The 27,379-nt window shown below is 55.8% G+C and overlaps 9 protein-coding genes across 9 annotated transcripts; 7 read left to right on the plus strand and 2 right to left on the minus strand.

Annotated features, from left to right (window-relative positions):
* Positions 1 to 161: 161 nt before the first annotated feature.
* Positions 162 to 2,618, plus strand: BO86DRAFT_441211 (putative transcription factor; the record flags this gene model as incomplete). Its single annotated transcript, XM_025676240.1, has 5 exons — positions 162 to 278; positions 330 to 1,161; positions 1,216 to 1,633; positions 1,692 to 1,983; positions 2,064 to 2,618. 5 exons carry the CDS (start codon positions 162 to 164, stop codon positions 2,526 to 2,528), a joined length of 2,124 nt encoding a protein of 707 aa, XP_025523037.1. The 3' UTR covers positions 2,529 to 2,618.
* A 1,353-nt stretch (positions 2,619 to 3,971) lies between these two features.
* BO86DRAFT_413329 (uncharacterized protein) lies at positions 3,972 to 4,805 on the plus strand (the record flags this gene model as incomplete). Its single annotated transcript, XM_025674730.1, has 1 exon — positions 3,972 to 4,805. The coding sequence occupies one exon, from the start codon at positions 3,972 to 3,974 to the stop codon at positions 4,803 to 4,805; it is 834 nt and encodes a 277-aa protein (XP_025523038.1).
* Positions 4,806 to 5,430: 625 nt separating this feature from the next.
* On the plus strand, positions 5,431 to 9,726 carry BO86DRAFT_347911 (uncharacterized protein). Its single transcript, XM_025669290.1, has 2 exons — positions 5,431 to 7,205; positions 7,257 to 9,726. The coding sequence occupies exons 1-2, from the start codon at positions 5,497 to 5,499 to the stop codon at positions 9,712 to 9,714; spliced, it is 4,167 nt and encodes a 1,388-aa protein (XP_025523039.1). The 5' UTR covers positions 5,431 to 5,496; the 3' UTR covers positions 9,715 to 9,726.
* Positions 9,727 to 9,789: 63 nt separating this feature from the next.
* On the plus strand, positions 9,790 to 11,989 carry BO86DRAFT_392878 (sialidase family protein). Its single transcript, XM_025672906.1, has one exon. It carries the CDS (start codon positions 10,210 to 10,212, stop codon positions 11,533 to 11,535), a length of 1,326 nt encoding a protein of 441 aa, XP_025523040.1. The 5' UTR covers positions 9,790 to 10,209; the 3' UTR covers positions 11,536 to 11,989.
* Positions 11,990 to 12,579: 590 nt separating this feature from the next.
* On the plus strand, positions 12,580 to 14,774 carry BO86DRAFT_413333 (amino acid transporter; the record flags this gene model as incomplete). Its single annotated transcript, XM_025674731.1, has 10 exons — positions 12,580 to 13,094; positions 13,162 to 13,175; positions 13,225 to 13,297; positions 13,347 to 13,678; positions 13,728 to 13,871; positions 13,921 to 14,135; positions 14,189 to 14,386; positions 14,438 to 14,465; positions 14,521 to 14,636; positions 14,691 to 14,774. The coding sequence occupies exons 1-10, from the start codon at positions 12,907 to 12,909 to the stop codon at positions 14,772 to 14,774; spliced, it is 1,392 nt and encodes a 463-aa protein (XP_025523041.1). The 5' UTR covers positions 12,580 to 12,906.
* A 1,024-nt stretch (positions 14,775 to 15,798) lies between these two features.
* On the plus strand, positions 15,799 to 16,648 carry BO86DRAFT_459396 (uncharacterized protein; the record flags this gene model as incomplete). The annotated part of the gene is made up of 2 exons (XM_025677356.1): positions 15,799 to 16,102; positions 16,234 to 16,648. Exons 1-2 carry the CDS (start codon positions 15,894 to 15,896, stop codon positions 16,646 to 16,648), a joined length of 624 nt encoding a protein of 207 aa, XP_025523042.1. The 5' UTR covers positions 15,799 to 15,893.
* A 39-nt stretch (positions 16,649 to 16,687) lies between these two features.
* On the minus strand, positions 16,688 to 17,800 carry BO86DRAFT_441229 (NAD(P)-binding protein; the record flags this gene model as incomplete). The annotated part of the gene is made up of 3 exons (XM_025676241.1): positions 16,688 to 17,170; positions 17,274 to 17,647; positions 17,717 to 17,800. 3 exons carry the CDS (start codon positions 17,798 to 17,800, stop codon positions 16,882 to 16,884), a joined length of 747 nt encoding a protein of 248 aa, XP_025523043.1. The 3' UTR covers positions 16,688 to 16,881.
* Positions 17,801 to 19,522: 1,722 nt separating this feature from the next.
* Positions 19,523 to 21,658, plus strand: BO86DRAFT_459397 (Zn(II)2Cys6 transcription factor; the record flags this gene model as incomplete). The annotated part of the gene is made up of 2 exons (XM_025677357.1): positions 19,523 to 19,814; positions 19,894 to 21,658. Exons 1-2 carry the CDS (start codon positions 19,690 to 19,692, stop codon positions 21,656 to 21,658), a joined length of 1,890 nt encoding a protein of 629 aa, XP_025523044.1. The 5' UTR covers positions 19,523 to 19,689.
* A 226-nt stretch (positions 21,659 to 21,884) lies between these two features.
* Positions 21,885 to 27,330, minus strand: BO86DRAFT_371328 (P-loop containing nucleoside triphosphate hydrolase protein; the record flags this gene model as incomplete). Its single annotated transcript, XM_025670315.1, has 16 exons — positions 21,885 to 22,137; positions 22,244 to 22,624; positions 22,716 to 22,799; positions 22,881 to 23,511; positions 23,588 to 23,652; positions 23,725 to 23,775; positions 23,842 to 23,913; positions 23,969 to 24,092; positions 24,150 to 24,476; positions 24,580 to 24,742; positions 24,809 to 25,530; positions 25,581 to 25,814; positions 25,882 to 26,161; positions 26,234 to 26,463; positions 26,520 to 27,051; positions 27,115 to 27,330. 16 exons carry the CDS (start codon positions 27,328 to 27,330, stop codon positions 21,885 to 21,887), a joined length of 4,365 nt encoding a protein of 1,454 aa, XP_025523045.1.
* Positions 27,331 to 27,379: the final 49 nt, after the last annotated feature.

Genomic DNA, 27,379 nt, shown 5'->3' on the forward strand with positions numbered 1-27,379 from the left:
GCTTGCACATTCACACTGTCTACGTCGGCATCGGAATCAACTGTCGATGCCGGACTCCGAGCCGCTACCGGCGATAAGCGATAAGCGATAAGCTAGATTCCTTCATCTCCACCAATTCTTGCCTTTTCTTCTGGACCATCACTCGACACAAAACGCGTCTTATGCTTCGTCGCAACGGAAAGCCAACCTCGTGCGAGCCATGTCGGCTCTCCAAGGTTCGCTGTGACCATGCGACGCCCATCTGCCGACGCTGCCAATCGCGAGGCAATGCTAACCAGGTAGGTCCCGGTGACTCATTTCTGTCTCACAGCTGACAACGACAACTGCAGTGCTATTACCACCCCGCCCCGTTGACTCGGGTCAAGGATGCAGGCATTGCGCGCGTGCGCATGCCACCACAACGAGGCGCCATTCATCAATCTTTGTTGGACGCCCCCGACCTGAGTCCGACACCCGAGCTTGCAGCGCCAGACCAACCGCAGACAGACACCGAGACCAAACACGGACAAGACTCCGAGTTCCTGGGCTCGACCAGCTATCTCTCTGTGTTCAAAGAGACCCCGCGCGGGATCTCCGGCAAAGCGAACCGGTCCCTCTACGCCGAGTTCGAGCACTGGCGCACCCAGCATGCCTACGCATCGTCGCGCCTGATTCGCCTGGCCTCCGCCGTGGCCTTCCACCGCGACCAGATCGAGTGGTACCATCGCGTCAGCCGCTTCACCGTGGTGCCCGCCCCCATCATCCTGGACTCGCTGGACCGAGTGCAGGCGTACATCGACCGCAACCCGTGGGACGTCACGGGCAAGTGGAAGGAGCTCTACGAGACCATCACCGCCGCGACCGGACGGCCCCTCGAAGTTTCGAGGGACATGTCAGCCGGCGACTTCTACGCGCAGTTCACCGGCCCGAACCTCCGGTGGGAGTTCATTGCCTTGGTCTTCGCCTCGTCCGGAATCAGCGCCATGGTCCGGTACCCCGGCCACCAGGTCGTGGCGCTGGCGCACGGGGAGACGATGACCGTGGAGACGTTCATGGAGGAGATGGTCCTGGCGGGCAACGCGTGCATCGAGATCAGTAAACAGTTCGGCCACGTCAACGATCTGATCCTGTGGGCGCGCTACATGCATGCGCATCTGGCGATGGAGGTCTTGGGCGATACGAGTAAGTGCCCCCGGCTGTGGTGTATCCTCAGCCCCCAGACTCACGAACAGACAGGTGAACGACTCTACAGCCTCTTCGGCGACCTGATCTCCAACATCTACACCATCGGCCTCCACCACCAGCCCTCGCGCGACGTGCCGTTCTTCCTGGCCGAGACAAGAAAGCGCATGCTGGCCGTCACCCATCGCACGGACAAGAACCTCGCCACGCTGATGGGGCGCCCTCCGCGTCTCCTGCACCAGTACTGCGATGCAGCCCCACCGCTGGACATCGCCGACGAGGACCTCTTCCTCGACGGCCCGTCCCTCAACGCCGTCCTGGCCGCGCTCGACGACCACGGCTGGCACCGTGCGAGCAGCTTCATGCCCGCGACCGTCATGCGCATCCGCCACTTCCTGTCCACGCTGCGCGAGCAAGTCCTAGAACTCTCCTTAGGCAACAAATCCGCCGCCGACTATGGCGATCGTGTGCTGTAAGTCTCTTCTCCTTTTGTTCACTTCTCGTCCTGTTTCCATGCTAATGAAACTAAGTAAAACATACCACCTCTGCCAAGAAATCCTAACACAAATCCCCGCGCGCTTCCACTACACCGCGGACTGCTGGCAGACCCCCGAGAGCGAGCTGATGGAATCCCTGGCGCGGATCCTCGTGCAGTTCGACTACCAATTCAGCGTGCTGCACCTGCAGCGCATCCGCTGCAAGACCCGCCGCGCCAACGCCACCGCCGACCTGATGGACACCGCCCTGCAGGTGCTGTCGATGGTCATGGACCTGACGCGGATGTTCCACTCGCACGAGATCCAGCGCCAGTTCGCTTGCATTGTACGTCTCCCCCGCGTTCCAAACCAGACCTCTCCCGCCCCCGGCCCAATCTTAATTAGTGATCCTAATGACGGCCAAAGTATTTGAGTTACGGCATCCCCGCCGCCGGCATCCTCGTCACCGAGCTGCATAGCCACACCCTCGCCAACCGCGCCTTCCCCGCCGCCACCCCGCGCTCCGAGATCATCCGCTCGCTCAGCGTGCTCCTTGCCTGGGTGCAGGCCACGCCGCTGCCGCCGTCGACCACCGCCGTCGCCGCCCGGGAGCTGACCAAGGTGGTCAGCCGGCTGTTGGATGATGCGCTGAATCATCAGCCGGGGGTTGTTGCGGTGGGGGTGGGGATGGGGGTGGGGGGAGCCGGCCCCACGGGCGGGGAGGTTCTCGCTCCGACGGTGCGTGAGTCCGGGGATCTCCTCCCGCCGGGCTTGGTCGAGGGGTTCCAGCTGCCGTCGGAGGCGCTCGGGGTGGGCCTCGCTAGTGAGGGGTTTTTGAGCTGGTTGGATGAGTTGGATTTGGGGTTGATCTCGGGGGAGGGGTTGGTCTGATGCCCTCCTACCGGGTTCTGTCACGTGTGTGCTTGTGCACTGTACAGTATATCATGTGACTCGCTGTAATCTCGTCGCATCCGGAAATTCTTATCTTTTGTGTCCATTTGACCTTGACAAGTCAGCAGAATCCGGTTCTAGATGTAGGCCCTCTGTCCGATCTCGCGGGCCGAGCACGGCTCATTCGCCTACCGGAGCATAAGCTCGCATCCTCCCGAATGCCCATCGAGACGATATCTGGCTTGCGGCTATACTAGAGAGGAACCGAACCCAGGCAGTCTGGCCGTGGGCCACAATCCTGCGGGGAGAGGGAGGGGCAGGTGCAGGTGCATGCTTCATCCCAGAGGCGGAGGGTGCGAGATGTTTAGCAGGGGGTGCAGGAAAGACAGTACAGGACTGTGGTTCCTGTTGCTTTTGTCCGCGACCAGCTGGCTGGCTCCCTCCCTCTCCACACGCACGTGATGTTGTTCGTTAGCAGTCTGTTATCGCCGGAAGACGGAGGCCAGCAGGGTTGTTGTTCACTTAAGCGCATGATTGTTCTTCTTGCTACCGTCGGTCCTATTTAGTGGTGTGTTCAATCTCCTGAACCTGGAGTTTGCCTATCCGTCGGAATATGTGATGTATATATCCTGATTTGGGGCTGGGGGGACAGAAAAGGAGACCGGGGTATGTAGGGCTTTTGGCACATATGGGAATTTTCCGGCCGAAGGAATGGGAGGAGATCGATTGGATGTGTAGTTATGAATGAAGCTATCGGATCGCAAATATCGCACGGCAAAGGTTATGTAGAGAGAAGAGCGGGAGAGCGGGACCGGTGCAGGTTGCTCGAACAGGTGGTGGGTTTGGGGGTGTCGTTGACGGATGACCGAAGCACCCGGTGGACGGACGAGTAGCCCACCGTAACTTACCCGTGGCTGTGCAGACAGGATCGATGGCTCGGGACCCCTGCTTCAAAAAGGCCGTCTGGACGCGTTTGGAGGATGCGGATCCCTGTCGATCGAATGCGTAGCATTTGGTTTCTCGTGGACGGGGCTTTTACCCATTCGGGAATGAGATATTCTGCGCAGAATGGGGATGGGCGAGGAGTTGCGGGGAAAATTCTGCGCAGAATGGCGATGGGCGAGGAGTTGTGTGAAATCGCGTACCAGGGCAGATGGTGGAATGGATGGTGGAAGAGAGTGAGAGAGGGAACAATGTGCAATTGTGGGAGAACTGGTGTGATAGAGACATGGAAGGTGTACAGGCTAGCGAGGTCTACTCGACGTATAAAGAGGGCGGCGGGGAGAGCTTTTTGAGAACGGGGGGGCAGACGTTCGACACAGTCAACGATTCGATCTACACCGTGAAGCGAATCTGAATCCAGCGCAATGAACAAGTTCAGCTGCCTCGAGCTTAGTAGCCAGAGTTGTGCACCGTGTCGACTCCACAGCACCATGGTATGTGATGCCCAGTCTAGGCTTTGCGAGCTTCTCGTCTCCCGAGTATGTACTCATATTCGGCCAGTGCCCGGCATCTCATTCGCCGAAAGCGTCGGTTCACGACTGCACCTGTTGCCAGGCATACCATCTCCATGCACGCTCGCTATACCTGTCTGTCAGACAGCCGCACAATTTAGGCTATAATCAGAATGCTGGTGGGGGTGCTGCCGCGGTCTTGTTCAAAAGCCTCATCCAGGCCGACTGGAGCAGCTTCGGGATCTTATTCTCCTCGACGACGAGGTTACCGGGCGCAAGCATCTTTTCGTCCCGTGCCGTTGCGGAAAAGGTCTTCAGCGCCTTCATACTCCGGCTCGAATTGCTTGAATTGCTGGCCGTGCATCAGGAGTTGGTTGGCGCAGGGATATCACTCGGCTTGGATGCTGTGGCTGCTCGGGCGGTTGCTTCGCAGAGGCTGGCTGTTTGGCTAAGCGGTCGGGATGGTCATGCAGAGGACGAACCGCAGATCCTGGACTGGGCGCAGGAGATGGACGATTTGATCGCGCAGGCTGCTGCGTGGCAGCTCCTCCTTGATACTGTTGGGGGCGGTCTAGAGGTACTTCTTCTGGACTATGATGTCCATCCTTCAACTGTGCTCCATGCGGGGCTGGAACTCCGAGAAGCGTGCGTGGGGCTGAGTGGCGTGGCGGAGATGCTGATATGCCTGCATGGCTCGCGCTCTTGTCAAAGAAGGTGGTCCCTGGCTCGGGAGATCCAAGTTCGGGTTCGGTCTAGTATTAGGAACTGCAGCGTTGGTGGTGCCGGGCCCGATGAGGATGTGAGAATGGAAGGTGCAGAGTGAGATTGATTAAGCAGGATTGGGATGACTCGATGCTGACTGTGGCTTACTTTTCTGTCGTTGCCTTGCCATGCCTACACATTTATTCGAGAATTGAAATGCCTACCCGAGCCTTTCTCGGGCGACGTTTCGATTGGGGTCTAGTTGAAGATCATCTTAGCGCCACTCGATTCTAAGCCTCGCTCGACTGTAAGCCTCACTATGTGGGAGCGGGCCGTAGAGGGGATCATATGTAGAGAGGGCATAAACCTTATCAGTACAAGATTTCAACCTGTGGGTTTTGGTGATTGACTGCCAACTACTCCGTATCAAATAGCCCTATTCTATGATGGCTGGAATGGCCCGGGCCCTCCGACGGAGCCCTCAACCGCTGGACCATCTGACCGCGGATCCTCCAAGGGCAGAGCCTACACTAACCCCTAAGTGTGTGCAGGAGTCAGACGGAAAAGCCCCAGAGGGACACCGAGTCAAGAGACGATGGTTGGCCAGAGAGAATTAGTGCCATGCACCACACAGTGGACTAAATTAGTGGCGGCTGTGTTGTAGCGCTAACAGGAAGGCTGGGGAATATTAAAGGAGACATGGAGAGGGAAATCGAAGAAGCCCCTCCTTACCTGCTTGGTATTCACTTTCAGTCCCTAGGGCTGTTGTTACCATCCACTGAAGATATCCCATTTACTGACTAGCAGTTGCGATGCCCTTTGATTGTTGGGGTTGTGGGGGCAGGAACGCGGCCGACGCCGCTGCCGACGCCGCTGCCCCTCCGCGGCCGGTGCATCTCGTCTCCCCCTCTTCCTCCTCCCATTCAGTTGCAAAACCACCCCCAGTCACGCGTTCTCCCTCTCAAATCCCCGTTCCACCACAGAGAGCTTCATCAGCATCGGCATCGAAGAAGCACGACCTCTGGAAACGAGCAGAAGAACAATTGGACGAGAAAAGCCGCAAACGGCTCCGGTTGAGCCACGACAGCAACTCCCCCTCGCCCCCGATCGATCGAGTGCTGGCGGAGATCATCAAAGAGATCACAGCCAAGTACCAAGACTACCAGAAAGGCAACCTGAGCATCCGAAACCGCGGCGATGGTGGAACCAAAGTCGATGTTCGAGGCTCCGCCAAGAAGGTCCTCGTCTGCGTGCTACAAGCCCAGGGTCTTATTAAGGATGTGGTCGGGTTCGATCCCACCGGCTACGCCTCCATCGCCTGGTCAGTCGTGGCCTTCGGGCTCACGCTGATCAAAAATGACATCGATCGGCGGGACGCGATCATGGATGCATCGGAATTTCTCGCCCAGTCTCTTGCATACCATAGTGTCATCGAGCACAATTATCGGAAGGGAACCATTCCAAGCTCGGCAAATTTGGACGATGCGTTGGTGGAGGTCTATGTCGCTCTTCTTCGGTACATCGCAGAAGTCCAGAGTGCGAGACATGAGAGCGCCGTTGCTCGAGTGGGAAAGAGTATAACTGCTCTGATCGACGAGCCGCTCGACCGACTCAGGGCGGTGGTGGAGCAGAAAAGCGCTGTCGTGGATCAATGGAAGATGATCGTGAGAGATGAGGATCAGAGTCGCCATGCCGAGGATATTTTGGGGCGGATCGACGAGATGGCTAGACAAGTGCACAGTATCGATCTTCGGACTAATGATCAAGAGGAACTCAGCATTCTCGACTGGATTTCCACGTTCTCTTACTCCAACATTCAGAATGAGACCAAGAAGAGTCGTTCGCCGGAGACGGGAGCCTGGTTGGTGCAGTCCAGCGACCGGTATCAACGGTGGAAGACCACACCGGGACAACTTCTGTGGCTGCATGGCCCTGTGGGTTGCGGCAAATCAGTTCTGTGCTCCACCATTATTGCCGACATTGACCGCCACTGCACTCAAAACATGCCCAACGTTCTCGCGTACTGGTACTTCAAGTTCAGTGACAATGAAACACAAAGCATGGAGAGTATGGTCCGATCGTTCATACGGCAATTGTGTCCCCGGCCTATTCCCAACCCGATCAGAAAGATCTGGGAAGACCATCGCAGGAATCGAGAGCCGGACTTGGAAGTACTCTTAGCAATCTTCAATGGAATCTTAGATCTGCTGCCTGCAGACATATTTATCATCTTTGATGCTCTCGACGAATGCCCGGTTGAGACTCGAGAAAGGCGCCTCTTGCCTTTCATGGATGGATTGATAAGAGATTTTTCGACCAAGGCCCACCTTCTTGTCACTAGCAGACCGGAACCTGACATTCACCAGGCTCTTATGCAACACACCCTATTTGGGCTGGAGGATGCTTTGAGCGGAGATGTCGAGAAGTTTGTGCAAGAGAGGCTGGCCAATGGTAAGTTGCGTAGATGGAATCGCCCTATCCTTGAGAGGATAGAACACGAACTGCTGAATGTTTCAGAAAGGCAAGTCATGGATCCCAATTACAATCCTTATCCGTGCTGATCATCAAATAGACGATTTCGTTGGGTTGATCTGCAGCTCAAGCGCCTAGAAGGATGTCACATTCCCCAAGACATCGATGAAGCGCTAACGACAATTCCCAACACTCTTGAGGCGACGTATAAAGACATCCTTGAGCGCGAAATTCTACCAAGGTACCGCGATGCAGTACGATCTATTTTCACTTGGCTCACTTTCTCCATGAAGCCTCTAAGTCAGGAAACCGTCGCAGAAGTAGCCGGCTTCCCATCACCGGATAGTGTGATCGAAATTTGTACAACTCAAATGGTTACTCTGAATACAGGGGATGGGACTATCAGGCTTGCTCACTTTTCCGTGAAAGAGTTTCTTCTTTCTGAGCAAGTAACTCATTGGTGCCACATGTCAGAGATACTTGGGCATCGCCTCATTCTTGACCAGATGTTGACGCATATTCTCGCCGAAGAAGAGGACTTATCACTCATGGCTGCCATGAGTAAGCCACTTCTCCGCTACAGTAGTGAAAACTGGCCCGACCATCTTCGGAAGTTGGAAAGCTTGAAACCCGACCCATTGCAGGAGATCTATTCGATGTTGATAAAACTCTTCACCGAGCCCCTTATATATCACAACTGGCAACGGTTGTATTCGTTCGACTTTTCCTACACCAAACAGGCATGGCGCCGCTGGACCGAAGCAGCCCGGGTGCCGCCAATCGAAAAGGCGATCATTCTGCAACTGGGATGCCTGGTGGACCTACTGGTGCAGACGGGCTCTGAAACTCTGAATAACATAGAAAATACGAATAAAAGCACGCTGGTTTACGCGGCCGAGCATAGTGTTACCATTCTGGCATTTCTCTTACAACGTGTCATTACCATTCCCTTGCAGGAGGTGCAGGAAATCCTCTTTCAACTACGCCCTCGATCCACTCAAGAGAAAGAAACCTTATGTCTCGTCATAGACCTGCTCTGGAACATGGGTGTGCTGCACGACCGGGGAAAGAGCGACGAGCCGACTCATTCAGGTCTGCTTGTCAGTATGGCGAAGAACCGCCACTGTGGAGACGTACTCCTCAGGCTATGTCTCGATCGCGGGGATAGAGAAACACCCTCGGTGACGACAGAACTTCTTGAGGTCACGTTACAGAATAACGACTGTGGTGCTAGGGTGTTGGAAGTCCTAATTCAGCGACGAAGCGAGAGAATAATGTTCACAGAGCGGATTATGCAGACTGTGGCAGAACAATCGAGTTCCAATCCGAGTCTGGCGTGCCTCGTTCTGGAACACCAAAACCGCATTGTTTGTCTGAAGCGCGAGCATGCAGAGATCTTTGCTCGAACAGCCAACGGTGAACTCTTGAAATTGGTTCTTCGGGTTTATGGGGAGCATCTAATGGTGGAACGCAACGTCTTAGTTGCAGCGATCAGTAATCCCAGTGCCAGGGACGTGGTTCGCGGCCTCTTGACTGGCAGAGAACTTAGTGCCAGCACCCAGCAGAACATTCTTTCTGCCGCTGCTGCGATAGAGAGATGGGAATACTTAGATTTGATCAACTTTCTCTTGGATGAATGGGGTCCGCGCTTCAATATTGGCCACCAGATGATGGTCGCCGCCGTCTCGAATCGTCTTCTGGGGCTCGCCATTCTTGAGACGTTGCTCGCTCGACAACAGGCCGGGTTCATGGTCTCGGATGAAATTCTTGTGCTCGCTGCCAAGAAGAATACGATACAGGTCCTGCAATTGCTTATGATCAACGGAGGCTCGACAATCCCAATTCGAGATGAGTTGGTGTTTGCGGCGGCAAGGAACGACCTCCGGGGGCTGTCGGTGCTCCTCTTTCTCTTTCCCCTCCTCGGGCCCGACTATGTCGTGTCGTCGGAGCTTCTCCAGACAGCAGCAGAAAACCCCAACAAGTACAGAAGACCATGGGAGACCAGCAAAGAGTTTCAGGCTGTCTTGGAAAGTTTCACCGGCACCACCGTGCCCGACAGCGTCTTTCTGGCCATGCACGATCAGGTCGACCATATGAAGGTCCTTTTGGACTGGTCGAACAACAAAGCGCCAGTAAATGAGATATTTCTGGCAATCTGCCACAACGGCGACCTAGGCGCGTTTCACACTCTGCTACTACTTCTTGATCGGGACCTTTTAGTGGCGGATGAATGGTTTGTGGAAACTTCGGCCTGCGCCCCAGGCCTCTTGTGGCATATCCTCGGCCACATTCCTCGGGTGCCGATCACCGATAGAGTGATTAGTTCCGTGAGGGACAAGAGATCTCTACGATATCTCGTGCAACATCTCGAGGAGAAAGATATTTGGACCGAGGAGCTTGTGAAAGCCGTCATCAGTACAACGTTTGTGGAGACTGAGGCCCTTATCGAAATTCTAGAACACTACATCGGCAAGGCGCCCATCACTGAGAGTATACTGCTGATTGCCGCGAAGCGTGATACACGTCTACTCGAATTTTTGCAGCAAGCAAACCACTGAATTGAATAGTCCACACCAATAGTCCATATAACTTATGCCCCGTCGCTGCACCGTACCTTATCTTGTCTCCGTGGTTGATCTATGGCATTGAAGCTTTCATTGTTAGGAAAGTTCGGTACCAAACCTCAGTACCACCTACGATGCAACCGCCCCCTTCAATATTGTTTTACCCCGGATAGCCAGGCCTGGATCCGTACTCGCCTCAGCCCTACGCCCTTATGACCGTGTATGAGCTGTCTTATCGATTCCAGCCGTGTGTAATTGATCTACAGTTTCAGATAAGACGGTATCAGGCAACACCTTAACTATAAATAGCGTGGGCGCCCCCAATGTTTCAGGGGCCCCGCGTTACGTCATCCAGCCCCGCCTTTTAAAAGCCACGCAATCCCCGAAGCAACCCTGGATACCCCAACAACCATAACAATTGACTCTTCATCATCACTACTCTCTGTATCTCTATCACTCTTTATTTTCACTGCCCATACCTCAATCATCATGCCTGACTTTGGACACAAGATTCTCAACAAGCTGGGTCTTCACGACCACCACGACCACCACGACCAGCAGCAGCAGCAGCAGCCCCCGCCGCAGCAGTACTACCCGCCGCAGCAGCAATACCCCGGCCAGCAGCAATATGACCAACAACAATATAGCCAGTATAATCAGCAACAATACAACCAGCAGCAGTACCAATACAATCAGCAACAATATGGCCAGCAGCAATACTATCCTTCACCCGGCCAGCAGCAGCAGCAACAACCAATGGGCTACCCAGGTCAAGGCCACGGCCACCCCCGCCCCAACCGCCACGTCCACCACGACGAGCGCTCCCTCACTTCTGAAAACGGGGGCACCTACCCGCGTCTCGCCCGTCTCTCCGATGGCTCCCTCCTCTCCTCCTTCACCCGCTTCCCTGGAAACGGCGAACGCGCCCTCGTTGTCGCCCGCAGCACCGACGGCCACAACTTTAAAGACATCGGTGAAGTCACCCGCGGCACGGGCGACACGGACAACCTGTTTCTACTAGAGGTGGCTCCCTCTGTCGTACTAGGGGCGTTCCGCAACCACGATCACGATGCCTCCGGTCGTGTTACCCATTTTCGTATCACGGTCTGCCGGTCCCACGATGGCGGCCGCACCTGGCAGTTTGCCTCGCAGGCAGCCGAAAAGTCCGGCAGCGACGGGTTGGGTATCTGGGAGCCGTTCATGCGCATTGGGAGCGGGGGAGAGGTGCAGCTCACCTACTCGCAGGAGATGGCTCCGAACAACCAGTGCACAATGCTGGTGACCTCGACCGACCATGGCAGCACTTGGTCGTCGCCACCTCGGTGCCTGCATGGGGAGAATGACAACCGCCGTGACGGAATGAACGGCATCGCGCGGACCTTCGATGCCGGCCTCGGAAAGAACGTGCTGGTCATGGTGTTCGAGACCAACACCAAGGGGCCCATGCAGATTGAGGCCCTCATCTCGGACGACGATGGGGAGAACTGGGGCCGTCGACATGTCGTGTATTCACCCCACGATGGGCACCGGCATAACGCCGGCGCGCCGCAGATCGCCTCCTTCGCGGATGGATCGCTGGCCGTCGTGTTCATGACCGATGAGGACCACGACCAGGTGGATTGGGTCAAGAATGCGTCCATCAAGGCGGTGTTTGCGCCGCCCCCGAACAATGGCCGGATCCATTGGGATCAGACCTCGACATCGATCTGTGCTGATTCGAGCCACTGGCCCGGCGTGTTTGCCCTGGATGGACATACGCTTCTGGCCACGTATGAGTGCAAGGGGCCCAAGGCGAGGGCCATCTCGCTGCAGTGAGACCTCCCCTGCTTATTATTTTTTGCTCCGGTGAAACATCTTGGTTATCATGTTCGGATGACCATCAATGGCTGGTCCATCGTGTCAATTTTTGTGTTGTATGTGTGTGAATAGGACAAATGTGGTGCATGATTTCACATAGTCATCTTTAAAAATAGGTTTCATGAATACCATTGACGATAGCAAGAGATGAAGTCGGGACTACCGCTTCCATGGACTGTTCAGATTACATCTCTGGTAGAGGCACTGAGCACCGTTCAGGCTCCGAGTTCAGAGTGATTTTGACCTTGAAGAGATCTACCTTACTAAAGTCCAGGTCAAACCTCTGGTGACCCGCTGACAGCTGACAAGGATGACCTTGAGCAACCATACTTTTCATTATGGTCACCCATTACCTATTGACAAGCTTGATATAGTGTAGGTCGTGAGAAATGAAATAACTTAGCCTCGTGTTCAATAAGGACCCTGAAGCGATAGAGCCCTGAAACAAGCGACGAAGTTGGCACACTAGGTCGACATGAGACGAACCCCTCTCGTCATCAGCGAGTCATGGGTGGCAGCCCGCCAGAACACCGGGTCAGGCACCGGATATGCAATTCCAAGGTCGGGACAGGGTGTCAGATGTGCCCCTCCGCTGCCGATCATCACCAGTGACAGAAGGAGCAGATCGTGGTTGAGTCCCGAAGAGGCAAGATGATGATAAGCGAGGAGGGGGGCCTCGCTCTTGGCGCGGAAGCAGCTGACTAAGGACAGTCGGGAGACCTTGCCTCTTCGGGAGCAGAAATTTTAAGCTCGCCGAGCGGGAAAGCCCCCGCAAGTTTCCCGCCGCCCACTCTGATTGGCGGACAAGCGACAGCCGCGAGCGGAGAGCATCCACCAGGGCGGGGCGGACATTAGGTAATGGAAGAGCACGATTGGTCAGGAGGGAATTCTAGATGTAACCTGGCCGGGCCGCAGAGATTGAATGCCCATGAGGCAATAATATTCGGGGTGGGCGAACGCCAGTGACTCAGAATGGCCACACCTGCCACTTTCCTCGAAGCACGCCTTTTTGTTTTGTTTATCTCTTCATCCCTCACTTCAATTCGTCTGGCTGGGAAAAGCTAGTAGCTGCCAGCTACCTGTACCTTACCTAGTAATTCTGCGTGTGTTCGGGGAGTTCGGTGGATTCATCCTCCCTCGGACGATCCCGCCTTGCCGCTTTCGGAAAAATTCTGCACTCTTCCCCAGCTCATCCGGTTTTTCTTTCATCCTTAATACCTCCTCACCTCGGCTGTGTCGGAGAGCTTGAACTTTGAAGAGAGGAGAGAGTTGAGACTTGCTCCCTCCCCTCCCTTCCCCTCCCCTCTACCCCTCGTACATCATACTAGGATGTCGCAACCCATGAGCATGGCCGTGGACGGTCACGGTGCTGCTGAATTGAATCATGCGCCCCAGTATGATGTCGCCCTGCACGACAAGGAGGAGAAGCAGGAGGATCGCAAGGGCAGTCCCATCTATCAGGACACCTTTGGTGATGAGGAGTATGCCGAGGTCAAGTACAAGGTTCTCAGTTGGTGGTAGGTTCGCCATTTCCTCTTCAATTGATCCAATTCCTCGTTCATCTAGCTGACTGACTGCTCCCAGGCAATGCGGTTTCCGTGAGTCTTGCTACCTGCCGCGAAGATCCGCTTGATACTAATTTGATAGTCATGGTGGCCGAAACCGTGTCCTTAGGCATCCTCTCGCTTCCCGCCGTCGTGGGTGTCTTGGGTCTGGTCCCGTATGTATCACTGCTCTGTAATGTCTTAATAACAGGCTGACTGGTCTAGTGCCATCATCCTTCTGCTGGGATTGGGTCTCTTAGCCACCTACACCGGCTACACCATCGGCCAGTTCAGATGGGCCTACCCGCACATCCAAAACATGGCCGATGCCGGCGAGGTTCTTTTCGGCAGTTTCGGTCGTGAGTTCTTCGGCACCGGCCAACTGCTCCTCGTTGTCTTCATCATGGCCAGCCATATTTTGACCTTCACCGTGGCCATGAACACGATCACCGAGCACGGCACGTGCACGATTGTGTTTGGTGTGGTTGGCGTGGTCATCTCTTTCTTCTTGGCTCTGCCCCGAACCTCAGCCAACGTTTCCTACCTGTCGGTGGCTTGTAAGTGTGCGACTATTATGTCGGTTATCATGTTCTAACACTCGGACAGCCTTCATCAGTGTCTTCTCCGCTGTCATGATTGTCATGATCGCTGTTGGTATCCAGCGTCCCTACAAGGGCGCGCTCGAAGTCACCGTGGACACCAGTCTGTACAAGGCATTCCTTGCTGTGTGCAACATTGTCTTCTCATTCTGTATGTCTTTACACTACTTTGACTTGGACACTTGCTCACAATTACACAGCCGGCCATGTGGCTTTCTTCGGTTTCATGTCCGAACTCAAGGACCCCCGCGATTACCCCAAGTCCCTGTGTCTGCTGCAGGGCATCGACACGGTTCTCTACATCGTCACTGCCGTCGTGATCTACGTCTTTGCCGGACCCAACGTGACCTCCCCCGCGCTCGGTTCAGCCGGCCCGATGATTGCTAAGATCGCCTATGGCATTGCTCTGCCGACAGTGAGTGGCGACCGTTCACTGAAGACGGTTCAGCTGAAGCTAACATAATCTAGATCATCATCGGCGGAGTCGTCAACGGCCATGTCGCCTGCAAATTTGTGTATGTGCGGATCTTCCGCAACAGCGACCGCATGCACAGCCGCGACCTCGTGGCCACCGGCTCCTGGGTTGCCCTCATGCTGGTCCTGTGGATCGTGGCATGGATTATTGCCGAAGCCATTCCTGTCTTCAACGATCTTCTGAGTTTGATTGTAGGTGCACATCCTGATGTTGATATGTTCCTCGCTGACTGACTTCACCAGGCCTCCCTTTTCGCCAGCTGGTTTACTTGTAAGCATACCCATGTCACCGTTGGCCCGCATATTCAAGACTAACAAGGTCACAGTCGGATTCAGCGGCATGTTCTGGCTGTACCTCAACAAAGACCGACTATTCTCGTCCCCGAGAAAGATCGCGTTAACCATCCTCAACGCGCTGATCGTGGGTATCGCCGCTTGCGTGGTAAGTGCTGCTTTGCTTTCTCGCCTTGAGATATTGGCTAACAACGAGTTCCAGTGTGGTCTTGGACTGTACGTCTCGGGACGCTCGTTACACGAAGACGCCAATAGCTCGAGTTTCTCCTGTGCGAATAATGCATGAGCGGGCGGGAGTTGTAAATTTTGGGGTTCGGTGTTGCATATACTTGCATGATTTTGTATAATACTTTGTTTTGGACAGATGGCACTGGTATAGTGGTGTGCATCTGTGATTATAGATATTGCATTTGAATTTGTCGATACTATGGATGGTCCGTTCATTGATAGGAGATCGTCTCCGCCTTGAGTTCGATCCTGCCTGCGCCAAGCCTGCTTTCGCTATGGACCGGGCGGCATGGGACCAATCACGTGACATGAAGGCTATGACTGTCAGAGCGAGGCACAGCCTGCATCAGACACTATCCTAGGTGTGACTACATGGATACCAAGTGTCTTGATACCGTGTAGGGAATTGAGCGTGGGAGGACGAAAGCCGAATCCCTGATCGGAGTGGTCGACAACCAGCTCTCAGCGGTGAATGATCGACGATAGCATTACTCAGGTTCTGGCAATTCGCTTCCACCACCAAAGAGGATTCCAGCCTCTCATTACAAAACTTGATCGACGCTCTTGAGATGACCGCAGACGAAGATACGGGGGTCTGTTCAGCCGGCCAACCCCCAATAATGTCCATGCCGGTGACAGCGGCCAAATAGGGTCATGTGACTGACCGCACCCTACAACTTCTCGCCTCCTCACCTTCTCCAAGGATCAACCATGTTGAGACAACACACATAACCTCGAGACAAGAAAACGACTCAAACTTGACGTGGCTTGTTGCCTCGGCCTCGATACGCTGCCGAAGCAGTCGTCCCACCGTCCGCGTCATGTGACGGGAATATGCGACCTCCCGATGAACAAACGGGGCTGCCGATCGAGTCGAAATGGTACGATTAGGGAGCGGCGTGGCATTTGTAGCAGACGTGTTGTCTCTCTGTGGCGTGCCTAGTCGTTTGCGGGTGGTTAGGGGTGGCTGTTTGTTCTGTGGTACGGTAGTTCAGGAAGACTCCAAACAGGAAGGGGTTATCTGGAGGGCAGGTCGACGTTAAAGATCCCCATCACTCTGTTGCTGCCATCCATATCTCCTTCTACCAGACTAACTTGTGCTTTCGCCTTTTCTCAAGCTGTCCCGGGCTATACCTGCACGCACACACACAAACCCACACGCCCCCACACATATACTATGAAGTACGAGCCGTGGGAAGTGCCCCAGCTCCACCAGCAAGCCACCGGAGCGTGGGCCAAGGAGCTCGACGAAGCGATCGACTGCATCACCGGCGTGCTCGTCCCGAACCGAATCATCTTCCGATTAGGCTACGGCTTCACCTCACTGGAGCTGTGGATCGAATGCGGCCGGGGTCAGTTTCTGAAGGCGTTCGAAAATTCAGACACGTAGGTTTTGTCCCGCCCTGGCCCTAATCCCGTCCGTCGGCCTCCCACTGTCTTTTCCTTTCCCTCCTCAAAGTACCTTTCTTCATAGCCCAGAAAAGTTAATCAAAAGTCCCCAAACCCTCTCCCCGCAGATTCCACACCCCCAACATCCTCCCCCAATCACACACGGAACTCGAGCTCTTCTACATCTGCCCGCGCAACTCACAGCCCGCTTCCCCACAGCAACAGCAGCTAGTCCTGATCAAATGCTACTGTGCGGGGCAGCAGTACGCGCCGCCGACGCTGTTCCAGGCCGAGGTGGTGGCGGGCGTCGCCTGCTACCACTTCTACTTCGTGCGGTGCGTCCGGTACGGGGTGCACCACCCGTGGTTCAACCTGCTGTACGAGCGGCTGGCGTCGTATGTTCTGGCGCGGCCGGAAGAGGTGCAGGCGATCAACGGGCGGCTGTCGTTCTACGGACGGCAGGTGTTTGTCCACGCGTGGCGGCAGGAGAATCCGGCGGAGACGGGGGCGTTCATGGAGCGGGTTTTGGGGGTGTGGGCTTAGGCTTAGGCTTAGGCGAGAGGTTAGGAGGGGGGATGGTGAGTTGAATTGGGGATGTCCTTCAAGCGGGAATTGGTTGTTAGAAAGAGGGAGAATGCTTAGCGGTCAGCTTCATGTGAGAAATACTTATTACAGTATAATTCGAGCATTTCGGGCTTCTCCGCAGGCTCCACACACCCAAGAGTCCAACATGCCACAAGCGACCACATTCACGAGAAGACTACCACACTACCAGACTACCACTCCTGCACCTCCCCAGTATACAGCACCACCTTCCCGCCCACCCGCTCTTTTGTCCCAGTGGTCAACACCTCCACCATCCCCCCCACCGACTCCTCAATACTCGTCGGCGCAGCCTCCATCCCCCACCCCTGCGCCGCCGCATTGCCCATATCCGTCTGCACCCAGCCCGGATCCAGCACGAAGGCGTTGAGCCACGCGTCCTCGGCATTAATGCGCACCCCGTACCAGGTCACCATCGCCTTGGAGGCGCCGTACACCGCGCTGGGGACGGGCGGCTGACGTCTGTACCACAGTCAGTCAGTCAGTCAGTCGAACTCATCTCCACCCCCCCATCCCCCTCCTCAGCCCTCTCCCTGGGCAAAGAAAAGGGGAAACGGAAACATACCCCAAAGCCCCAGCCCCAGACCCCATGATCGCAAACACCGGCTTGTCCGTGGTCGTGGACTTCTGTAAAAGGTCCCGCGTCGCCTGGTAGAGCGCCACCACGCTCAGGACGTTGGTCTCGACATGCTCGCGGATCTCGGGCAGCTGGACGTCCTTGACCAGCGGGTAGGACTGGGCGATGCCTGCGTTGGCGACGACGATGTCGAGGTGGGTGATCCCGTGTGCGGTGGTGAGTTGCTGGATGGCGGTCTGGGCGGAGGTGGCGAGGCTTGCGTCGTAGGGAATTATGAGGAGGTGGGTGCTGGGGTCCCGCGGGAGGGTGGGGAGGGTTTGGGCGGTGGGGTGGCTTGGGGTGCGGACTGCTGCGATGACCGTCTGGTTTTGTGTGAGTGTGATGGTGTTGGATGGCGGTTGGGGAGGAGGGGGTGAAGGGGCAAGACGAACGTGGTTGGGTTTCTGGAGGAAGAGCTTGAGGAGGCCCTGGCCGAGGCCGCGGTTGGCGCCGGTGATGAGGACGGTGGTTGTCATTGTGGTGGATGGTCTTGGGGGTTGGGGTTTGTCAAGGGAGAAAAGGATCTCGGACTCGGGGAGGTATCTCAATGCAACTGGGAGATGAACTGGGTAGATGGTTTAGGAAGAATGGGAGAAGAAGGATGCTTATATACCTCAGAGCAAGCCACTGTTAGCAGTTGATGTAACCGTTTTGCTGCGTAATGAGTTCAGGTACAGGAACAAGAGACACCATTACGGACTGACTAACCAATAAGATGATACTATCAGCGCAAATGCTGTGCACGGTGCATTGAAGATAAGCTAGAGATAACTTTATCGCGATGCATTTCTAAGCATCTTGGATTTCTAAGCACTGAAACGCCGCGCTAAAGAGGGTGTTGCGAGACAAACCTATGAGATCGTGTATACTAGGCGACGTAGCCAATCGGAATCTTGACTCCGGACAGGTAGTTTAGTATCCACTTGACTGGGCCACCAATCATGAACTTGCCCTGGAGCCCTGGTATTCCACCCTGTGGCACCCCCCACGGTGTTCTATCAGAAGCGTTATGCACGTTAACATCACGACACCTCCCTCTTAAAATTGCGATAGTACCCAGTCATCCCAGTCGCCCTACAGATCCGTGAAAGTCAGTCCGCCCATGCATGCTCTCGGTTAACGGCTAAGAGGCGCATTACCTTGGACTCTTAAGGAAGGCTACCACGCGAGTTTATTGCAGGCCTTTGCGCAGGCTGCCACGTGATTCTCGCTGGGCCTTCCTCTTCCTCTCCTTAATTGCTCTCCTGTCACTCAAAAGGCAAGTGACGATTTTTCATTACTTGCCATTTGTGATAGCGAACAGCGACCTTGGACCGGTGTGCTTGTCCATGAGGTCGGCCTAGCGAAGTCAATGCTTCCGCGGACTCCCCTTCCTTATACGCCGTGACGACAGATCGACCTCATAGCTGACCTTGCTCTGCACGGTCCGCTGGAGGGGAGAGGCACTCTGCTAACAATCGATGTCCGCGACCGGTCAAGTCTTATCCGTCAATTCCCCTGTTCCAGCTGCAGGGGTAAGGTATTGATCACTGCGATAGCAGGCTACAGGCAATGCAGCACCAAAACCATATTTTGCCTTGCCAAGGCAGTTTGCTAGAAGCTGTGCATCATGAGGAGACTCCCACTCGCAACCAGAGTAGTAGCCTATGGAAGATCATAGGTATACCCGCCGAGGGCTCTTCTCGAAAATGGGGTCTGGTTTAGCGGAAGCGCATTGACTGACCTCCAAATCGTGAGCTGGAATCCGACCTTGAGGTGATTCATGATGTTCCATTGTGAAAGAGTATCCAATGTGTGCTCATGATTGGTAGTGTTGAGGTTGTGTTTGGGCGTTTGGGCGGGGACGGCGCTCAACTAGGGTTAATTAGAATTTGCCCTTGAATGCAGTGAACCAATGTCGAAGAATCACAAGCACAACTTCCCCACAAGCCTTCAGTGAACACATCATCGATCAGAGCCTCTAACTAGCTTCTCCTGAATCAGAGGATTTCCAGCGATTATGGCAGACAGGGATAAGCATTAGTTGGACCCACATTACTCCGATCCAAGACCATCATTGGCCTGACTGTCTAGCCTTGCTGCCTTAGTATCAGGTAGCAGCTTTACTAACACATAGTACGTCAGCACTAACTAGCTGGTATGAAGATTAGTGAGTTGCGACCGTCCTGCCAAATTCACTCAAATTTCGCGTTACAATGCCAAAGCCCACCTGCTTGCAATACCGTGGTCAGATCCTGTTGGGACTAGGCCACGCCACTTGGTCTCAACTTTCTGTCGTCCACCCTCGTTGTGCAAAGACCGTTAGACGACATCGCCAATAAGATTTATACCGTCATTTCCCTGCAGTGGATGTGAACATACCGCAATGAAGATGTCCCTTACAATGAAATCAGCAACTCAACCGCAGAACCTGACGTGGACAAGTTCACCGGGGCACACGCGCAAGAAGGCATTCTCGCGACGGTCCCGCAACGGGTGCCGAACCTGCCGGTACGTACAGTGCAATACATGCACTATGCCACAAACTCCCCGGCTATAAACCGTGCTCAGCGCTAAGATTCATCGACAGAGCTCGCCGGGTCAAGTGCGACGAAACACCGGGGACGTGCGACAACTGCTCGCGGACCGGACGGCAGTGCGAATATGATCTGCACCGGATTCCCGAGCGCGCGCGCCCCGGCAGCGTCGCTGCGCCGGCGGCCCAGATCTCGCTGCCTTGGAAGATGACCTCGGACGAACGGCGATGCCTGTCGTTCTTCCAGCACCGCTCGGTGCCCCATCTGGTGGCCTTCTTCGACTCCCCGCTGTGGCAACGCCTGATTCTGCAGCTCTGCTACCACGAACCCGCCGTCTTCCACGCCGTGATCGCCCTGGGGGCCGTGAACCAGGCGTATGAGATCGAGGGCGGTCGGCAGCGACGAGTGCGACAAGCTTCCCTGCCGCAGCAGCAGCAGAAAGACGAGCACCGTGGCCAGGATCCATGGCACCTGTTCGCCCTCGAACAAGCCAGCCGGGCCATCGCCAAGCTCAACGAGCGACGCCAGTCGGCGGACCCGCACTTCCAACGGGTGATCCTGGCCTGCTGCCTGCTGTTCGTCATGTGCGAGCTGCTGCACAAGAACCTCAGCCGGGCGACCTTCCACATCCAATGCGGGCTGCACATCCTGCGGGGCATGAACGTCCGCCGGCAGAGCGGCGGCCTGACTTTCATCGTGGCCGACGGGACCAACCCGTACCGGGTGGAGGAATGCGTGGTCGATGCGTTCCTGGGGCTGCAGATGTGCGCCATCTTCTACGGGACCAAGGACCCGCTGCACTTCGACACGGAGCTCGTCTACAACCAGCCCTACCACGACCTCCACCTGCACCGGGCGTTCCGCGATCTGGGGCATGCCCGCCAGATCCTGACCCCGCTGCTCGACACGATGGCCCTCTTCGTCGCCCAGGGCTGGTACCTCAGCGACGCCGAGATCGCCGCCCGCTACGCTGCCCTGCACCACCAGCAGCACCGCCTCCTGGCCTACTTCACCCGCTACCTCCACCTCCTGACCGAGTTCAGCCACCGCACCCTCCAACGCAGCACCACCACCACCACGACGATGCCCAACCCCGAGCACCAAAAACTCACCCGCGAAGCCCAGATCATGCGCCTCTCCTGCCTCTACTCCCTCCTCGCCATCAAGATCGCCCTCTTCAGCAAGGAGCGCCCGCTGCCCACCCGCCTCCTCCCGGACTTTGTCACCGTCCTCACCGCCGCCGAGGCGGCCATCGCCCAATTTACCGGAGCAGCAGCAACAGCAACAGCAGCAACAGCAACAGCAACAGCAAACCGCCCCGCCATGACCGCCCGCCCGGGGATCGTCCCCGCCCTATGCGTGGCCACGATGCGGTGTCCGGATTTCGGGCTGCGGTGTCGCGGGATCGCGGCGTTGCGGGGCTGGGACGCCCAGGAGGCGTTTATGGGGGCGGCGTTCAATGCCGATCTGATGGAGGAGGTCATGAAGGTGGAGTTGTTGATCCGGTATCGCGCGGGGGAGGAGGAGAAGGAGGGGGCGTTGGAGGGGGTGAGGTTCGAGATGGGTCCGGGGAGGAGGGATGCTGCCAGCGTCGGTTGCGGCGGTGGTGGTGGTGGTGGTGGTGGTGGGGGGGGTGAAGGGAACGGCGGCCTCCGCCCCGCCGTGGCGCGGATCGAGTACCGCGGGAGCGACGGGGTGGAGCGCGTGCAGCGGGTCCCGTTGGTGCGGAATGAGGCGCTGGCGGCGGAGCTGCGCGCGATCGACGGGTCGGCCGACTGGCCGTGCGTGCGGTATCTGCAGCTGTTGGACCATTTGTAGGGGGGTTCGTTCGACTTTCGGTCCGGGAACATGTGAGGCATGAATAAGAGGGACATTTCGGAGAATGGAGAATACTGTCAGCGACTAGTAAAGTGGTTGGTTCGTCGGGACTTGAGCCCTAATTTCATAATGTTGGAGTTTGTGATATGAAGTCGATGAAGTTCAATGGTCAAAACAACCCCGATTCAAAGCAGAATATACATTCAATTCTCTGCGTAAAGCCACTTCAGGTTCCCTCCCCACTCTCGCGAAGATACAACTCCCGAAACACCCCAACGCCTTCCCCGCCCTCTGTTTTGCGCTGAACCAGCTCCTGCGGTGCCCCCTCCTCGACAATCTCTCCGTCCCGCATCACGATTACCCGATCATATCCGTACTCGATCACGGCCCGGATCCGGTGCGTAACCATGATGACGGTCCGGCCGGCGAACGCGGTCTGGATGATTGATTGCATCTGGGCTTCGGTCTCTTGGTCGACACTGCGGGACATTGGGGGTCAGCTCGGTTGTTGATTTCCGTAATTCCCCAAAAGGTGCAAGACATTCCAAATCCAAAGAGAGAGAGTGTGTGTGCGCTACTACTAACCTGCTCGTCGGCTCATCGAGAACCACCACCCGCCCCGGACGAAGGCTGGCCCGCGCCAGGCAGAGCAGCTGCTTCTGACCGGGAGTCAGGGCATTCTCGTCGACGACGGTCTCCAGACCGAAGTCTGGGTTAATGAGGTGACCGAGACCCACGGTGGATAATGCGTGCATCACTACCGTGTCATCACCGTGTACATCGAATGGATCGAGGTTGCGACGGAGACTGCAGCCCTCTAAGATGAAGGAATCCTGAGGGACCCCGACGATGGCCGTGCGGAGGGAGGTCCGGTCGATGGTGGAGATGCTGCGGCCGTCGATGAGGATCTCCCCGTCCGTAAGGTCGGATATGCCAAACATGGTGGTGATGAGAGAGGTCTTGCCACTATATCAGAGTATGAATCAACTCGTTCTGTCCTTAGGAGCGACAAGTGGACGATCGTCACTGGGATCCTGGGCAGAGGGGGGCGGCAAACCTTGCTGTGCGGCCACAGATGGCCACCTTCTGGCCCGCAGGAATTGACAGCGATATCTTTCGCACGGTAGGGGTTGATTGAGCACTAGGATATCTCGCTGTTTAGAGCCAAGGCCTTGGTCTTTGACGGTAGCAGAAAAAGAAATAGCACGAGAGGAAGACTTACCCGTAGGCGACGGACACATTCCGAAATTCAATAGAGCCTTCCACCGGCCAGTGCTGTGGCAATTGGTCTGATACCTCATGCGGGGCATGTTCCAGCATCTCCGAGGGCGTTCGTTCCACAAACGACTTGATCCGCGCCACCGCCCCCAACGAGGTTTCGAGGGACGCCCAGTAGGTGGTCAAAAGCTTGACTGAGGTGCCAAAGGCGATGATGTTAACGAGGGCCAACCCCATCGCCGCCGGGGAGATCTTCCCCAGACTGGCAACGCCGATACCCATGACCACCACGACGAATCCCGCCAAGCTGAGATCGAGCACCAAGGCGAGCCACGTCTGCACGGCGTACAGCAGGTAGAAGGGCTTTTGCGCCTCCACTAACAGCCCGTGGTACCGCTGCCTGTACTTGTTCGACCAGTCAAACGCGCGGATCGTCTCGAGCCCCTGGATGGTCTCCAGCAGCAGCGACAGAAGGGGAGCGCGGGCTTCGAGGTCCAGGATCCGGAGCTGGCGGGAGGTGCGCGTGTAGAACCGCTGCACCACGTAGAAGACGACTAGGCAGGCGGGCAGCGCGGCAGCCGCGTAGTGGACCTGGATGGCTATGACGATCATCTGCGCGATGCACATGAGAAGAGCTTGCGGTGTTCGCCGTTAGGACCGGTGTCTCATTCTCGGGGCAGCGCGTTGCTTCTCGGCGTGACAGTGACTTACTAAGAGAGAACAGCATAAGGAATTCGGGCACCTGAAAGTCAATGAGCTCGAGGTCCTGGCTGAACCTGCGCCATGGTGAGTGAGCCAATCAGCCTGAGCTGCGCATTCACACACTTGGAAAGGAAGAAGTTGCGAACCGGTTCAGCGTTTCACCTGCGTCTACAGACGAGAGAAATGAAAATGGCGCACTGAGGTGGCTCGGTCAGCGAAGCCTCTGAGGGCAGGCCAGTCTTACGATGCGGGGCATTGCGTACTTCAGCACAGTCTGGAGAAGATCTCGATGGAGCGCCACCATGGTTCGGGGGGCCACCAGGCTCCAGAGACACCTTTTATACTATCAGCGCGTTCGTCCTTTCCCAAAACAAAGAGATATATGCATACCATGGAGTCAGGAGAAAGAAGCCAGCGACCAGGGCTCCAAGGAGCCAATAAATCCCAACTCGCATATTGAGGTTGCGGTTCGGCTCACGGTCGTTATCTTCGGCCCACCATTTGACCCAGACAGCTGCATTGCATCACCACATCAGCCAGAGGTGACGATTGACAGGCGATCTGAACTTACACATAAAGGTATGCAGTGCTACTAGCGCAGCCAGCGAGCCGTAAACCAACAGCCACGCGCCCGACGGCGCGGTGGCGAGGTAATACCGATAGATCGAAACGTCCGCCAAATCCCGGTCAGCCGACGCTTTTATCGGCGGTCTTGTCTCATTCTCATCGGCCTGCACTGGAGAGGCGACCCCCGAGAGCTCTGCCGCAGCCACTAGGGTTACAGATGATGCGTTATCATTCGAGATGGTGAGATCGGATGAGACACGCTGTGTCAAGCTTGTCACTGATCCATCCGCACCCACTGTAAGCACCTGATCGGCGAACGCAAGCCAGCGAGCTATGAATCAAGGAAGGAAGTTCAGTCAGCAAATAAACAAAGTTACCACCGCTATGCCAGACATAGAGCGAGAGCTGCCAGGATAGAAAAACAAGAACCATACGTGAACTGGTTGCCACAACGACGGTCACCCCGGGGGTTCTGAGCAAACCATGGGGTCCCAACACTCGGTGGAAGACGTGCTCCTCTGTGGCCGAGTCCAAACCACTCATTACATCGTCGAGGAGCACAAGGTCAGCCTGACAAAAAATTGCTCGCGCCAGAGCCTGTTGAGACCAATTTCATCAGGCGTGGGTTAGCATAGGGTTGGTGGAAGAAATTTGAGGCCATACCAATCGCTGTTGCTGACCCCCACTGAGACCTAATCCTTGCCCGCCAACAACCGTGAGATCTCCCTCTGGCAGACTGGCCAGGTCTTTATGCAAATCGCAAGCGTCAAGAACGGTCGCGTACCAGTCCAGTAAGGAACGTGCGCCGCTCCCTGGGCCGCGGATATTCTCTTGAATGGTGCCGGACACGATCCACGGTGACTGGGCACAGTAGGCGACGCTGCGAGCTGCCACGGTTAGCTTGCCAGTGACCTTGGGGACTTCGCCGAGAATTGCGCGGAGGAGCGTGGACTTCCCGCCTCCAACGGGCCCATTCACCATCACAAGTGTTCCACGGTTGAGCACAAAGGAAAGGTCTTGTAGAATTGGGGTGTCATCTTCCCAAGCTAGCGAGAGAGCCTGTGCAACGACATGACCGGAACAACTGGCTTTGGACAGGACCTCATCCCGCAGTAACATGAGACCGTAGGCCTCCGGCAACCACCGACCTTCCGCACGGGAGGGCTGCAGCACAAACTCTCGGATGCTATCAATGCACCCTAACGCAGTGGACAGCTCTGTCAGCGACTGTAGAAGCCCGACGAACGAGGAGGCCAAAATAGTCAGGAACGCGAGCGCAGTGAAGGCTCGTGGGCTGTCGAGAGTCTCGGTCCATTCTTTCTGGCGGGCAAGCAAATTGTACATCGAGAGGGCCACAACTGGCGTGACAAAGGTATTCGCGTGGACTAGATGATTTTAGCTGGGGTGGTATTCGTTGGAAGAGTGCTATACAGACCTAGCAATGTAATCACGGTGAGAAGCATCCGATACCCGCGAGAGCATCGCACTTCGTTGTCTCGAAGAGACCTCATCTGGTCGTACAATATCCGCGCCATTCCCGACATCTTGATAGATTTCATGGCTTTGAGCATCGCAGCCGTGGCGCCGACCCGAGTCTTAATAGCCTTCAACCACAAAGCCTGCCTTTGGACTAGATAGCCTACTGCACCGGCAACGGCAACCACGCAGACTTTCTCGGGTTGTTAATCAAAGGCCCCGGGGATTAAGATACAATTTTCGCAAGCATAGATACGCACCGAGAGAAATAAATACGGGGGGCAAGTCTGCTATACGCAGCGGATCAGACAGTAGCCAAATGATGAGGATGACTTCGGCCAGGCAACCCCACGTATCCTGGATCGTCTGCATGCCGATCGTGATCCTTTCAGTGTGTGTGGTAATCATCGTCGTTACTATTGCGACATCATGCGGCTGCAGTTGCGAATCGAAGATCTTATCGTATACGATGGCCATGAGGATACCTCGCAGCTTGCTTGCGAGGCGGTTCGAGTGGTGTCGTGCTCGTGTAGTGGCCACCTGTTGCGCGAGATCGTATTAAAGTCTACAGTGAGCCATAAAAAGAAAGCAGAGTAGACGGGTCCCACGTACCCCAATACCGACGAAGGCCAGTGCGAACGCCACCGTGAGCAACAGGCCTTTCTTATAGTTGGTCGATGAGTCAGGCATGGCAAAGAGGATGATGGCCCGCTTGATCAAGTAGGGCTGCGACAGCAGGAAGCCTCCCTGGGCCAGCCGAGGAATGGCACCTCGGAGAAGTTCCCCTTTCAACACCTGGAACAAAGGTAACAATACGTGATACCATTTGCCGTGCTCTCTACCTGGTAACAGCCATGTCAGAGGCCATTGTCCTTTCAACTGGTCTGGAGATCCTTACACCGTGCCCATCCCATGACTAGCCGGACCTGATCTGTTTGGTCGGCGCAAATAGAGCTGTCGATCCTCAACAAATCGCGCATCAACAGCGTTCCCTTACACCCTAGCAGAAGCAGCGGATTGAGCCACCAGAATAGACTCCGACTGATGGCGCCCGCACCCATTTCCAAAGACTCCGAGCGGCAGTGTGGTAGAACTGTGTGCATCTTTTCCATGGACTCCAGAATGACTAGCGCGAGGATCACCACCAAAGACGCGATGTGGATTGACGCCAGGGTATGGAGGCCCGAGACGGATAGCAGAGTTCGTGACCGGGGAATTCCCAGCACCCAAACGACCGAGTAATGAAGAACCAGGCATGTGGAGGGACGGATGCAGCAAATGTGCTCCAAGTGAGAGAGGTAAATGGCTGTGATGGCAGCGAGAAGAGATGCGACCGAGGATGGAAGAGATAGGCTGGTCTTCGGAGTCGATGGAAGAGTCCATATGACTAGTGAGACAAGTTGGAGGAGAATATAGATGGCGTGGAAGATCTAGATGCGAGATGTAATTCAGCTAGTATTCGTTGCACGAGGAGGTCTGAATCTTCCGCTTACCAACTTGACCCAATAGTTCAAAGATGTGCGGATCTTTTGGGAACGGCCTCGAAGATAGCTTACACGACACAGCCCGACGAGGATGCTCAGCACAGTAGGCACCAGCAACAGTATCGCATCCTCAAATAGCAAGGTAAAGTCGACATCATCTCCGCATCCATTCACCACGGGTCCGAAATGATTCTCCACATTGATCGAGCATGTCTTTGAGGCCATGTCCCGCGCTGCCAGAGACATGCTGTCGCGCAGAAGCGGCTCATTTGGG

The sequence above is a fragment of the Aspergillus japonicus genome (genome assembly GCF_003184785.1).
Source record: "Aspergillus japonicus CBS 114.51 unplaced genomic scaffold BO86scaffold_79, whole genome shotgun sequence".
NCBI lineage: Eukaryota > Fungi > Ascomycota > Eurotiomycetes > Eurotiales > Aspergillaceae > Aspergillus > Aspergillus japonicus.